The sequence below is a fragment of the Anguilla rostrata genome, chromosome 3 (genome assembly GCF_018555375.3).
Source record: "Anguilla rostrata isolate EN2019 chromosome 3, ASM1855537v3, whole genome shotgun sequence".
NCBI classification, from domain to species: Eukaryota; Metazoa; Chordata; class Actinopteri; order Anguilliformes; family Anguillidae; genus Anguilla; species Anguilla rostrata.
In genome coordinates this window covers 55,177,378-55,193,111 of record NC_057935.1, presented here as the reverse complement: position 1 = coordinate 55,193,111, position 15,734 = coordinate 55,177,378, and the positions used below count along the sequence as shown (strand labels likewise).

Genomic DNA, 15,734 nt, shown 5'->3' with positions numbered 1-15,734 from the left:
TTCTACTGATCTAATCTAAATATAAAATCTATTACAGTATAAACAGCAGCACCTAAAAGGGAATACATGTTCTAGGAAAGAGGGTGTTGCTTTAGCTATGAAGGCCGACAGCACAGATATAGCTGCACAGAAAATGTATCTGCTCAAGCAATCAATATTACCCACAGGGCTGTGTGCGTGTGTGTGTGTGTGTGTGCGTGCGTGTGTTTTCGTGTGTGTGCATGTGTGTGTGTGTGTGCGTTTATGTGTGTGTGTGATTTTTAAAGTTGGGGAGTTGTTTCAGTGAAACCATATTGGCTGAGACAGACATATACAAAATCTCACAAATTCAATTCAAGTACTAAACAACAGGGCTCTATATGTTTGCTAATGACTGGGGAGTTGAACACACAGATAAATCATTAATGTGACCATTTACTTCCCCCCGTCTCCCTCTCTCTCTCATTTCTGGAACTAAATACAATAGCTCATAAAGTATTGAACGAAAGGTCCAGCACAGAGAATCCTTGCAATGCAAATTAATCAATCAATGTTCTTTGCCTAAAGCGGTACTTGGTATACTTTAAACTGTGCTGCTGCCTCAGTCAGAGGCACATTTGAATGCATGGAGAGGATTAGTGAGTCTGAATGCAAAATGCAATTACAAGTAATAGCAAATGCATGTCGGAAAAACTGGTGGAGATATACTGCTTTGGACCTGCAGGAGTACATTTGTTAGATTTGTGAAAGATCCTAAGTCAACAGTGAAAAGAAACTCATGATTTAATAAAGAAATCTCAAATAGAATTAATAAAAATGTAATTTGAAATATTAATACTTAACATGAATAATAATCGGTAACTGTGAGATGATTAATGCATAAAGTATTTATGTATTATACTAAAGTTTATATAATTAGAATGTGAATGTGCCATAAGGCTAGTTGTAGTCAAAGTTTCACTCAGCACACGATATCACCATCTTAATATTGTTTTAAATATGACTGTTTAAGGATGAGCTTCTTGCACTTCCCCCATGTATTCCCATTTTACTAATCTGCTGTGCTTCCATAGTGCACAGAAGGAGAACTGCAGCTGAAGTGTGTTCACTCCTCTGGAACTTGCACCTCCAAACCAATGCCTGTTTGCACCCTATTAATCACACAGTAATACAGATAGGGAGAGGTAGCGCTGATAGGAGGAGAGCTCTATCTCTCCCTGGTGACATTTGGTGGTCCATCGCTGTATGACGCAAAGTTGTAAGTAACTAATTCAGTGTCGACAAAATGAACCCTGGCTGACTTTAACCTAACTCGTCCCTGGAACGGTACAAGGTCAGTGGTCTCCAGGCACTTCTGGCTGCATCTAATTGCATGGCCAAGGCTGGAGTCTGTGACTACGGGGCACAGCCTGTGTCTTTATGGACTGAGCCCATCCTTAAATAACACGTTTTGTCAGAAGAATGAGGCAAATGGGTTTTTGAATATCAAAATGTAGTTTGCAGTGGGATAGGCTCATTACTGCACTTAATTTAGGAACCTCATACTCAAGTGACATAGTCATTAATTATGCTTTAGATAATTTAAGAGATCTTGATTAATATTGCATGTGAAAAATTAGTGTCCATGTGCTAATTAAATCCAGAAGCCTTGGGACTAGCAGATTTCAATCAAAGAAACCTTTGTAAATATGAAAACATTTTTTTCAGAGATTTTGACATATTGGTTGCACACAGCTATGTGTAGTGATGATGCTACTCTTCGGGGGACCTTGCCAGTCAAACTGCATACCTGAACAGAACATCACCAACAAGTAAATAAACCAACAGCCACTTTGTGCTCAGATATTTAAACAGAATTGTAATTAATAGTAGAACGAGATAAATGGTTGTTGATCTACATAATACCAGAAATAGGGTAGAAAATAAATGGAAAAAAGAAAATCATTTTTTCCATTGGCAATCTCAGTCTCCATGCTTGAACCCCACTGAAAACCTGTGGCTTCAATTGAAAAGGGCAGTCCACAAGCTTACTCCGAAGGAACGGGAAAAATGTTCTACTGAGAAATAATCCCTCTCAATGTGTTCTCCAATCTCATAAAACATACTGCAGAAGGCTTAGTTCAGTTATCCTGGGGAGGGTATACAGAGTACTGAAAACAGGTAGCAGTAATTGTGTATTATTTTTTTGGAAATACATTTGTCATTTGAAAATGTGCAATTTTGGTCAAAGTAAAATATATTCCACTGAAAAATTACAGTATAGCTAGTACAAGTATAATTTATTTTGTCTGTCATACTTTTAGTCACATCCTTTCATGTGAAATTCAAACCAGTAATCATTATATTTATAGGAATGCAGCAATGGGATTTTGAGGGAGCCATGGAAACCCCTTGCAATTTTAATATAGTTATTAAAGCCAATGTATATTCAAATTGATATTTTTTTGTGCTGCATATGGGTACGTAGACTTTGTGTGCTGTGAGCATTTTCCTCTCTCTGCTGATTTGGTGCTCTAGGGCAGGAAGAACTTTCCATTTTTATGGAAATGATTCATTGTGTAATGGCAAAAAATGACAGTATTAAAAACTTTGAATGGAACAGAGCTGGAGCGCATGCACCTGCAAGCACACTACTAGAGTCTAAATACACAGCTCAGAAATTAATCGGGAATGTTCCTTTTCATATGGATTATTAGCTTTTTAGCTTTTCTCTCTCTCGTGTATTGGCTGTAAAATGGAGCAGTAAAAAAGAAAGCAAAAATTTATTTTAATATTCCTTTAATGTTTTTTTTTTCATCTCCTCTGGCCTTTGAAGTTAGAAGAGAAAGAGTACCCTGGGTGATGAGAATTCTTTCAGAAGTTAATGATTTAATAGGATCTCTTCTTTATAGAACATTTTTTGTTAAATGTCTGCTTTTCATTCGCTGTATTAAACCACTTAAATTTTGATTTAGTAGAATATCGTGTGAGGATTACTGACAGATTCACTCTACCACAATGCACTGAAAAATCTCAGCAAGTAGTTTCCTTTTCTTTGTGCGTATGTATGCATGTATGTTTCATTCTATATATTCAAGTATATACTCAATTCTTGATTGAAACCTGATGCAAGTTGTTTCTTTGAAATATGGTGAAAATGTGAATGTATAAAACATGTCTTGAATAGACTTATTGATATAAACACTGTTTGTTATTTATGGGAATGTGTAAAGGTAAACTGACATGAAGTTTAATCCTGTTTCAAGCCTTATATCTGTGCCTTTCTATACTGAAGCAGAGCAAGTATAGATGTGTTGCTTACAAGGTTATCGGTAGGATACCAATCTGCACAAATCAGCTCGAATTCCAAGCAGTAAGCCAGTTAATGCATGTGCTAAGGATAAGTATGAAGTGCTGACATCATTAGTGACAGACTATCAAAACCTGATAGCGAACATTCATATGATGATGAAGTGAAAATGTATTACACAAATGCAGAACGGTTCACCCAAAGTGTGAAACCAAACCAGTGGCTGCTTATTAGCTAGCCTACATTATAAATTTATGCATTTTTTTTAACCACTTGTATGTTTGTGATTAAACAGAGCACAACCTTTTTCATACATTTCATTAGAGTACTTACTCAAAGATAAGCGCACGAGGCATGCTCCCAGGGATTAGTGGATTACACCCTCACTGGATTTTCCTCTCCCCTTGACCTTACAGAGGTGTGTCCGGTGCCTTGCGGTAGCCACGGCGTGTGCTCGGAAGGGCGGTGCCAGTGTGAGGACGGCTGGGAGGGGCTGGGGTGCGACCAGCGGGCGTGTCACCCTCGCTGCGAGGAGCATGGACAGTGCCGGGATGGGAAGTGTGAGTGCCACCCGGGCTGGGAAGGAGACCACTGCACTATCGGTGAGTCATCCAGGACGAATCCCATTCCCATTCTCCTCTCGTTCTCCCAAACATTGCATAGGAACCATGAAAACGTGTGTGTGTGTGTTTGTGTGTGTGTGTATGTGTGTGTGTGTGTGTGTGTGTGTGTGTGTGTGTGTGTGTGTATGTGTGCGTGGGTGTGTGCATGTGTGTGTATGTGTGCGTGTGTGTGTGTGTATGTGTGCATGTGCGTGTGTGTGTGTATGTGTGCGTGCGTGCGTGTGTGTATGTATGTGTGCGTGTGTGTGGGTGTTAGTGTGTCAGCGTGCGTGTAGTACGATTGTTTGTGCAAAAGGCCCCCCTGAGGAAAATAATAAAGGTCAGAGACTCAGAGGTCCACCAAATCTTCCGATAAGTAAACCTGATATACATTTCTTTATTTCCCAGCCCATATTAGTCACAAAGAGGGCATCGTAAAAATGGCATTTCTATTTTGAGACTGTTTTCCCAAATGCAGTCATGTTTTCTGCTTTAATCAAGTGTTCATTAATGAAGTGCTCTTCCATCACGAAGTATATAATACAGAGTTATCTTGATGATCCCATTTTGATAATTGCCTTTTAGCAAAGTTAATTATTAAGTTTCAGTTATTTATTTAAAACGTTATATCAAACTGAGACACTGCAATCTAATTCCCTTATTTTCTGGTATTTGTCAGCACACTACTTGGATGCTGTTGTGAAAGGTAAGCTGAGTTTGTTTAATTGTTTATCTTGGTAATAAGATAAACAAACTTGACTTCCATTAAATATATTTACTTTTATATTTGATTAGCTTTATTTATTAAAGCTTGACGCTTTATTACTTATGACTTTGCTATTCTGTACCTATGTTGTTGTTCTTGTAGCTCTTATGACACAAATATAAAATGTATCTTGTGACAACCACTGTTGCATAGTGTTACAGAGTAAAATGTTCAGTGGTAAATAAACTCTTGGCTGGAGTGGACTCATATAAGCTCCAGGGCCGTGGCATAAACGTTCTAGGGTTGAATTAACACTGTGCATTTTACTGTGTATGAACTGATCTACCGGAAACAATAAATAAATAAATAAATAATAATAATGTAAAAAGTCATACACTTATGATAGGCCCTACTCATTAATCCATGAGCATTGTGCACATGCATTGCATGAGCTGTAAAACTGCGTGGGATTTTTAATGTATACAGTAATGTATTGGCAGGACCTGATGTATTCAGGCTCGTACAGACCACAACATTGAATGCAGGTCAGAAAAGGCTGCCAAGTCTTTGGGAAAAAATGTAAATAAATTCATCAATTTTAAGTCCAAATGGTGACAAACGTGAAATAGCTTTCCATGTGTAGTCCAGCAACATTGTGAATAACCCTGACTGATCATGTCTGGCATGAGACAAAGGTGTAAGTATTTTTAAATGTGACCCTCATGCATTCCTCCAGAGTGTTGAACACTGTTTTCACAATGGCTTTCCGTGAGGAAAATAGAAAAAAGGTTAAGAGACAGCTTAATGGAATATGAAATATTAATGGAATTACTTTATGTAATGTGCAGTTGTTTGTACATGTAATTTTGATGAAGGTGGGCACTTATCAAAGATGACTGACACATTCCACAGCACAGTTCTACAGTAGCTACCGTACTGTCACAGCTGTGACACCATAAACAAATTGCTGTCATTGTTGACTTTGAGTATGGAGTTTACTCACTGAATACTGGCATATGGCATTAGCATGGAAGCAGATTTTCTAAAATGGCCTCTATAGCATGCAGCAGCCCTAAGAGTTAGTTTGCACATATTAGGTTTTCTTCCCACGGGATGTAATTCGTTAGTCTGAACTGGCAGGATCTGAATTGCAATTTCATAATGACATGATGGATAAGCGATAATTGCCCCACACTGTAGAGGGAGGAGAGCATTACATCACTGTCCCTGTCATTGTCCCTGATGTAGATGGCTGCCCGGGTCTGTGTAACGGCAATGGTAGATGCACGCTAGAGCAGAGCGGGTGGCACTGCGTGTGCCAGGCAGGCTGGAACGGCGTGGGCTGCAACGTCGTCATGGAGACGGAGTGCAACGACAGCGCCGACAACGACGGAGGTAAGGTCCCCGCGAAGAGCGGCCGACCCCGTCTCTCTCTCTCGTCCCCCACCCCCCCGTTTCCCACCTCCGAACCGCCCTGCCCCCCTGCCCCCGCCGCCCACCCGCGGGAGATCGGCGCGCTAATCTCCGAGGCTGATGACAGTCGGGCTTGAGAGAATTGGACGGAAACATGCCCCTCGCCTCCCTCGTCACTCTCGGCCCGCGTGGAATTCTCCCTGTCACGGAAAAAAATACAAGCGTTCCAGATTTCCGCCAGCCACCGCACCTCGTCCCCGGTGCCGTCCGAAGCAGGGGAATATAAATGACACTGTTTCGCTGCCAAATAGGTTTCCATCTCCTCAATGTAGGTTAATGTCTTTGATGTTTGTCCCCCTCGCTGTGCCGAAGCTCAACAAATACAGTTTTTTTTTGTTTTTTGGAAAAAGAAAATGAAAACAAATATGCCTATGAAATTAAACAAAGCAAGAGCAGAGTTCATCTTAGCAATGAGCACCCAAATACTTTCGCTGATGCTGAAATTGATTCTCAAGTCTTATTATTGTTATTTTTATTTGTAAAGTATTTTCCTGTAATGGAGTCATTTGGTAGTAAAGCAGATTTCCCACATATTGAAAGGAGCAATATTTTGAAATAGCTATTGTAAGATATTATGTTTCAAATTCAGGGAGAAGGAGATTAAACTGCTTGGACATGTTAATCCTAAAAACCCTCCGGTAGATCAGAACGAATTTCAGAAAGAGCAAAGAGTTACAGTACATTTTCATTTCTGGCTAATGTGGCCATTATTTTCATTCCTTTTCAACTTAGCTCAATTTAAGCAAGCTAGCAGCGTGTAATCCTACTTTCCCATGCTGGGCATGAACCCATATGCAGCATATGAAAGATAGACAAATTACATTTTCTGACATTTTTATTTCTATATTTTTTTAAATTTTATTTCCACAGAATTTTATTTCTTTATTTTTTAATGTTGTGTGTTTATATATATATATATATATATATATATATATATATAGATGGGAGACAAATTATGGGAAAAACCTGAATAAATTAGTGGAGAAACATGACAAAAGCAGATGCTTCCATACAGGTGTACTGCATGATACAATTAAGCAGTTAACATCCTGTCATTCTCTGTGACATGTATAAAAATGATGAGCAAGCTCAGTTGAGCTTGATTTTGTATCAAAATGACAAGAGAAAAAGATCTAAGTGACATTGAAAGAGGGTTCATTATTGGGGCACGGATGGCAGGAGCTTCAGTCACAAAGACAAAAGCTGGCTAGTGTTTCAATAGTTTCAAAGTGACATCTGCATTTAGATCTATGGAAAAGACATCAGTAAATACTGTCGGAAATTGTGGTCGAAAGTGCACATTCAGTGACTGTGATGCTTGTGCATTAGTGCGAAATGTGAGGAAAAATAGAACAGCAACTCTTCCTCAGGTGACTGAGAATTTAAGAGGCATTCAGGGGAATGAAAAGGACACTTTCCTGGTTTTGAGTCCACTTGTCCCCTTAGAGGGAAGGGTCACTGCAAATCAATATAAAGTTATGCTCACCTTTATACTATGATGAAATATTTCTATCCTGATGGGACTGGTCTCTTCCAGGTTGACAATGCCCCCATCCACAGGGCACGAGGGGTCACTGAATGGTTTGATGAATATGAAAATAATGTGAATCATGTAATATGGCCTCTGCAGTCACCAGATATCAATCCAATTGAACACCTATGGGAGAGTTTGGACTGTTGCATCAGACAGAGCTCTCCACCATCATCATTAAAATGAGGGAATATCTTTTGGAAGAATGGTGTTCCATCCCTCCAGTAGAGTTCCAGAGACTTAGAATCTATGCCAGTACGCATTGAAGCTGTTCTGGTGGCTCGTGGTGGACCAACACTGTACTAAGAAACTTTATGTTGTTTTTTCATTTAATTCATCACCCATCTGTGTATACATACATTGTATATGTGCGTGTGTGTGCGTGCATGTGTGTGTGTGTGTGTGTGTGTGTGTGTGTGTGTGCGTGTGTGTGTGCGTGCGTGCGTGTATGTATTTGGTTTGGTTTGCAAGCTGCTTTAATCTTTTAGCAAAATATAGTTTTTCCCCTGGAACACATTTGATTGTCCATTAAACCATAACCTTCTCAGTATGTCACCTTTTCTTTTAAGCAGAAAATGTCACATGCTTTAAATGTCATTTTCCTGGCAGGAGACCAAGAGGAAGAATGCAGCTATCCTAACGGCTTCTGTAGCCTGTTGACTGTGTGAGAACAAAGTACTGTAGCCATAACCACTGAACTAAAAACAATGGAAGAATAGCAATCGGTGTGTTGATAGAATAAACTGCAACCCATTTCTTTGTGGTTTTGCATGGTTAGAAACAATTCCAGTTATATAAAGATCGACTATTAGAGACAAATTACTTTTTTTGTTTCTAATGTGACAGTAAGTGCTCTACATGTGAAACCATTTAATATCTGTCTTTCAGCTCTTTGTTATGTTTGAAATCGCTTAGCACATTGGCATTTACTCTTGCCTTTCGAGAATCACAGGGTGAAATTTTCATTGTTATTCAGCATTTATTTGATCAATCATAGGGGCTGATTGCACAGTTAACTCGGCTTACCTGGTTTCCTTGATCGGGAGCCAGATTGAATATCGCTGATTTACAGCAACCCAATTCCTGAGAAATCTGCACAGATGAAACTGCTACTTTAGACACAGTGAAATAAAAAGGAATTATCTGATGACGGCTGATACTCACCTGAAACTGATAAATAACCAAGCTTTTTAGTCACAAAAAAAAACAGGTTCCGACACCTGGTGCATTTAAAACAACATTCTCTGCCGCTCCTCTTTTAGAACACTAGTTGATGCTGCTTCACATGCCCCAGAGCACCGTGCCTGTTTTTGAAAGGGCTTTGCGGAGGTCAACAACTCCACTTGATCCCCGTTCACTCTCCATTCAATTGTTTTCAAGTGCCACTGTTGACCCACCTTCCAAACGAACACAACGCACTCAGAGGCGGCGAAGCGGTCCTAAGCTCCTGTGGTGAGGGCCTAACGCTGTGCCCGTGTCCATTAGGGAACATGCGAGTACATGTGCATTACGAGCATTTAAAATAATTCTGGAGAGCCTGTGGGATGGGACCAGTGGCTGGGTCAGTGGCTGGTGAGGGTGTGAGATGTGTGTCATAAAAATAATTACAGAAATCCATACAAAAACAACACTGCATTCAGTTTTGCTGTAATGGAAATGAACTGTCTTTAATTAAATAAATTCTGGCAATACTATAGCGTGTATGGTATGGAAGGGTGTGCAAGTTTGCATTTCCTTATATACTGTATGCTTTCAGCCAAAAATCCATTTTATAGTAATCCTATACCATTTATTTAGATAAAGTAGAAGTAATAAATCTTTCTGTCCCTTTTCTGAAGGTAAACATCAATTGTTAAGTGATTTTTTTTCTCAGTGAGACTTATGTGTTGTAAAGGAATCCCCTAAAAGATAAATGTACAATGGTGTTCAGAAATGAGTTATTTCACCACATCATAAAACTAGACTGTTTAGTATGATTAATAGTGTTCCCCAGACACTAAATCACATTCATTAAAATTTTGTTTTCCGTTTTGCATTTAATTTTATTGCATTTCTCGTAGCAATCCATGCATGTGCTAAAATGTGGCTCTAGCCTGATGACTCCAACACCTTTCCCTGCTCGTCTAGTTTCAGATATCCCCATATTGCAGAGTTCATTTTATGCAACTTGCTTCAAGCAAAGGAAATACATGAAGACTAATAAAAAGCCAACTGAAAGGGCAACTGCACATCCAATTAAATCTGAGGAATGTCAGACCTACATTAGTGTTCTGAATTCAGTTCATTAGCATATACACTCAAGATTGTACTTCCATTGTTTTATTATAGATTTAGCTATTCATATTATTAAAACTGCTTCCAAAATTAAGCAAATTGGGGCTTAATATTCTTTATTTTATTATATTCAAAGCAACCATATTGGCAAAAATACATGCAATGCAGATGATGAACAACAAGTAGAAACACAATACAAGAACCATGTAATCATGCCTCAGGAGCCTTGACGTTCTAACTGGGTGGTCATCTTTAACACACCAAGCACTCCACCCTTTACTTTAACTCAGTAGTCATTATTACCACAACCACCTTTTGTTCTAAGATTCATTATATTCATCATCTATATAATCTCCATATTGATGATCATATCTTCTAATATTCACATCTCTTGATCACAACGTCATTATTAGAGAAAATAAACTGCTCTCAATAACTTATCTGGTTAAATAAAGGTTAAGTACAGTAAATACAAATAAATGACCTTTATAAAAGGTTGTTTTATGTTTTGCGTCACTGCGCAACATTATTTATGTGCTCTGGCGTAGTATTTAATTGATATAACCTTCATGTAACTTCACCCTTGAGCAAACTGACCTTTCAATCTATCCACTATGGTCCTTTGTCCTTTATTTTGACAAAAGCCAAGTACAAATAATACTTTTTCCTACACAACAAGTTCAGTAACTCATACTCATACATAATGAGAAAAAAAACATTGAAGCATTTCAGTTAGGCTGAAACCTCCATATGTGGTTAGCCAAATTTTAGTCTATGCAGTAACTTCCCTGTAAACTGAATATTCATGCGTCCTGCACAAGTGTGCCCAGATGGAAGGGAGAGGAACGGATTTAAATTGGCCAGGCGCTTTTGCAAAAGACGAGGAAACAGATATTTCCAGTGACTGGCTGGTGAAATCTACATTCAGTTCCGAAGCGTATTTCTGCCTTCGTCTGATCAAGATCTCATCCCGCATGCCATTCATACTTTAAACGAGGCCTCATTAAGACGGCAATTAGGAAAACTAAATGGCAATTAATGACCTTACGCAAGCGAAGCGATGAAAAGAGATAAGATAATGAAGCTTCCAGCCAGCTGTAGGTTGTTGACTTTTCAATTCTCACGCCCATCATTAGCAGGTTGGGAGCTTGGGAATCTCATTCGGATGCGCATTATTTTAAGTAGTCTCTCCGCGCATTTGCAAAGGGCTTTGATGCGAAAAAAACCACATGCGTGCTTTCATCATGCGGAACAGCCATTTTGATCTGAGCCAGTGTGTAACATCATACAACACAAACTACTTTGATCAAGCTATGCATACTAAGGACTTCGGAGAGACACATACCCAATGGGCAGAGGAAATGGACGCTCATGGAAAATCTATGTATTAGGCAGCAACAGGGCCCTTGGTCACAAATTAATCTCTGCTTGCAAAATTAACCCTGCCATCTACACTTGCTGTGCAGTCTGCTTGCAGCAAGGCTAAGGGAAACTGGAGGGGGCACTGTGGTGAGGGTTTTTTTTTTTAATTGGTGTAATCCATGCATCAAGGACACCTGTAGTCTAATCTGTGCAAATGGGAACTGGTGGCTGCACAGTTGAAAGTGTGGTCCCGGCCTTTGTAGGTTCAAACCAGTCCGTGGTTTATCGAAGCAGCCCATATTGCAGAGGGGTCAAGGAGTCTTCAGAAATTCGGCCACAACACAAGCTGGATTAGAATACTATAGACTAAAGTTTCATCTAAGCTGTCCAAGTGCACTGTTGAAAAGCCTGTGCAGCAGAAATTTAATATCACACCTAAAAATCTTCTCAAACTACCTTAAAAATGAATAGCTTCTTTTCTAAAAAAAAAAAAAAATACCATGCTGGCCCTGAAATAGTGATAACCAATGGCATGGGTGAATGACGAACTTGGGCATGGGGAGAAATGACTGCTACATTCAGCGAAGTCATTCTGTCACATTCATTGCATATATTGTAAGAATTAGCCGCTTAGCCTTTAAGCTTTGAGAACAATTGCAGCTATACAGCCGATCTTGTTTCATTATTTTGAAAAATGAAAGCATTTTGTTAATAACACATTCTTTCAGCCTAATCTACTATTATGTACTAGTATTATTAACTAATATACTAGTAACAAAATGTTGTCATACTATTTACTTATTTGAAAATGATAACCAAGATCGCCTTAGTAGAATGTTCTCATCCGAAAATGTACTAAGGTCCTAAATGTTCCAATTAGCTGTGTGTCTTTGTTAAACTAGTCCAATAACATGAAAATGGTGCTTTTTCGGAATAATCTTTTCATTAGGTCTTTTCCGCAGTTTTACCTGTTCACTTCTGTTTCTCATTAGCCTTGCTAAAAGCAGCATGGAGGGCAGGATTCATTTAGCAAACTGGGATATATTTTTGACCATGAGGTTTTTCCGGGGTCTATTATCTGTCTGGGTGCTGTTTAAAGGTGATGCTTAGAGGCACCCAGTGGTAAAATTAGTAAAAAGGTAAATACATTGACACCGACTCATTTATAATTGCTTCCCCCAGGTAACAGTGACCCAAAATGTTGCTACTCAGCAGCCGCCTATGTCCTAATTGTCCTGTTTTAATCTTAAGAAATGAACTGAGCCTCGACTGACGGAGTCATTGCTAATGCTGTAAAGTTGAAGATCTCATTAATTTTGCAGCCTATTATTGTGAGTGGAAAATGTGTAATTAGATGCTGGATTGGGAGCAGGAGGTTATATTTGTAAGCAGGGAGCTGCATAGTTCTTGTGCTTCTGCTATGTTTCTACACTTGGGATGAGATGCATTTAAATAAAATTCAAACGCAACCTGTCTTATCTAATTTAACACATTTTTACTGACTAACCATGTGTTTGCAAGTAGACAGTCATCTCTTAAAATACATTTGAATAAAAATGAAATACTTTATTCGGCATTAATAATAATAATAATGATTATTATTGTTGTTGTTAGTAGTAGTAGTAGTCATAATCATTATCCTCATAATCATAATTTATTATTTCTTCAAAATTAATGTAGCACATGTGACTGCAGAATATGAGAAATTATATTAGGCTGTAAACAATTGACACTTTCACTGTAATGACAAAGCATGGCACAGTGTTAGATTCACTTAATACTGTAGCAAAGTTACAAGCCTACGTGGACTGAACAACCTAGTGGTGTTATGTTCTCATATGCAGTGTTGAATTTTCACCTTTCAGAATTAGCTGTTATTTGCTTCTTTGCTTCTGGACCCCTGTGTATTGAGAGAATGTAGAAGCTCCTAGACAGTGTATATATTGGTATCAAATCCAATTCAATTACTGTCTCCTTTTTCTCTTGTGCATGTTATAACTAAAGCTAAGAACTGTATAACTAGGGCTAATGTAATTGGCTTTGTTAAATAAATTTTAGTATTGTTATTTAGGTGATTACTAAGATTGATAGACCAATCAAATTGAGTTTGGCACAAACAAATAAGTTAACTGGATGCAATGTAGTCAATACTTCTCTCAGTGGAGTAAACCTTTGATTGAATAAACTGTTTCCATGCTCAAGTGGTGCACAGCAAGTGCAGTTTTAAGGAGAGGCATTGATAACTTTTGGGTAACCTTTGGATGCCATTTGTGTGTTGAAAGGGGAAAAGAAGGACCTAAGGAATTGTTTGTGTGTCTGTGTGCGTGCGTGCGTGCGTGCGTGTGTGTGTGTGTGTGCGTGCGTGTGTGTGTTTGTGTGTGTTTCAGATGGACTGACGGACTGTGTGGACCCAGACTGCTGCCAGCAGCCCAGCTGTTCCAGCGGTGCCCTGTGCCAGGGCTCCCCTGACCCGCTGGACCTGGTGCAGCAGAACCAGATGCCCTTCTTCCTGCTGTACCCACGCCTCTTCTACGACCGCGTCCGCTTCCTGGTGGGCAAGGCCAGCACCCACGTCCTGCCCGGGGACTTGCCGAATAGCAGGTGTGCCAGTCTCACGCTGTGCCTCCGGCCCCGATGCCCCGCCTCCCTGTCTGCATATAATCACAAGCAGTGGGGAAATTATGCATTCTGAACACTTTCCTGCTCAAGTTATGCGCCACTTAAATCTCCATTTTACAAGGAAGTGGTCATGTAGCTTGGCAGACATCTTCAGTTTGGTATTCAAGCGAATAAATACCACAATACTCAGAGGGCCAAGAAAGTTTTGACTTGGGAACAACTGATATTACTAATACTAAGTGCTGAACATTGGCATAAATTAAGTCCGGTTAAATTCTGCTTGTACGTTGCTCTTTACAGGGTTGGGCTGCCCAGTCCTGTTTCTGGAGATTTACTACTCTGTAGGCTTTCACTTCAAGAAAAAATAAATAAAACAAGCAATACAAATATATATTGAAATGAAAAAAAGAGCTTTCTTTATCCTGGTGTATTTTTATTACATACAGTATTTTTTCTATGGGGCCATTGAATTTTGCAGTAGGATGTTAAACATTTCATCAGATTGGTTTTTAATCTTTCAAGCATCATTGAGAAGCATTTTGAGTATTGAATTGAATTACTAAACTGACTTTTAAATAAAAAAATATTAATAATGTATAATGCAATTGCATTTTTTTAAACAATGAAGTGTGAATAGCAAATGTATCCTACTTGTCAATGTGGTAAAGCTGCAATATGATTTGAAGAGCTCTGTGCCAAGGTTATAAGTGGGACTTTATGTGCTGTTCCAGTAGGCAACCTTCCTCCAGGCCACCTCACACAATGCATTTTTTTTACACATGATCAATTCATAATATGTAAGATTATCATTGCCCTAGGGTACATAGTTTTGAACAATGATACAACAGTAGAGCCCATATCAAGTATCGAGACCTGCAACCTCCTACAGTATTTATGAACCTCGGCATATGACCGCCTGGTCAGTGACTGTCGCAGTGTACGTATGTGATGTGGAAGCTGAGTCACAGTTACGTCAGTAATCTCAATCACGTACCCTGAGCGAGCTGGGCTTTCTTACCCTGAGCGAGCTGGGCTTTCTTTGAGTTGTAAATTTCCTTTTTTTTCAAGCGTTACATTATATATTCACTCATGCTATCATTTTTACAGTAATCATTGCATCTACTCAGCTGGATATGTACTAAATCAGTTCAGGCAGGTAGCTTGTCCGAGTATACGGATTCAGTGGACAGTATTTGAACATGTATCTGAACGGTCTTTCCCTAACCACTTCTCCACACTACACATTCTCCAGCACCACCACACTCACATTTTCTGAGCTGCCAGTATTTCTGAAAATGAAGAATTGCAAGTGCCATTATCCTGAAGGGGAAATAGTTATTTCATTGCAAAAAAAAAGAAAAGGAATGTGTAGTGCTGTGGTTTCACCTTGCTGGAGGCAAAGATTGAGTTTGTGAGAGTTTATCATCTCTTTTGATCCCTCAGTCATTCACTAATTACTTCTAATTTTGGATGAAAAGAGCCTGTAACACCAATTTTCTCTTCAGCAGCAATCAAGTCCCTTTTGTCTCAGGCACTGATAGAACCACATGGAATGTGATGACAGCGTTTTATCATAATTACACACTACTATTATTTGTTGACACATTTCAAAGAGCTTTTTTCTGTTCGGTTAACCTTGCTCATACATTTCAGAGCGCACTTACACCACAGGTGATGTCCCAGTATTGAACCAGTGCCTTTGTGGCTTTGAACATTCCAAACAGGTGTTCATCAGTGCATTTCCATCGACAATGGAACACTGTGGAAGGGTACTGAAGGACATATTACGTATTTTCACATATTTTTGTCCTACGTTGTCTATGTTTCTAGCTATTATTTGTTGTCTAGCTTGAAAGATTTACAGTATTTTCAACCGTATTTCCTTTTTCATCACCAAGA

At 39.1% G+C, this 15,734-nt stretch overlaps 1 protein-coding gene across 7 annotated transcripts in view; it reads left to right on the top strand.

The window, feature by feature from the left end:
* The window catches only part of LOC135251192 (teneurin-1-like), a 361,745-nt gene that overhangs the window by 284,112 nt on the left and 61,899 nt on the right, over positions 1–15,734 (top strand). For all 7 annotated transcript variants that reach the window (XM_064328374.1, XM_064328375.1, XM_064328368.1 and 4 more), the window contains 4 exons: positions 3,685–3,870; positions 4,550–4,576; positions 5,825–5,971; positions 13,604–13,817. In XM_064328374.1, the coding sequence (XP_064184444.1) occupies positions 3,685–3,870; positions 4,550–4,576; positions 5,825–5,971; positions 13,604–13,817 (574 nt within the window). The remainder of the gene's footprint in view (positions 1–3,684; positions 3,871–4,549; positions 4,577–5,824; positions 5,972–13,603; positions 13,818–15,734) is intronic.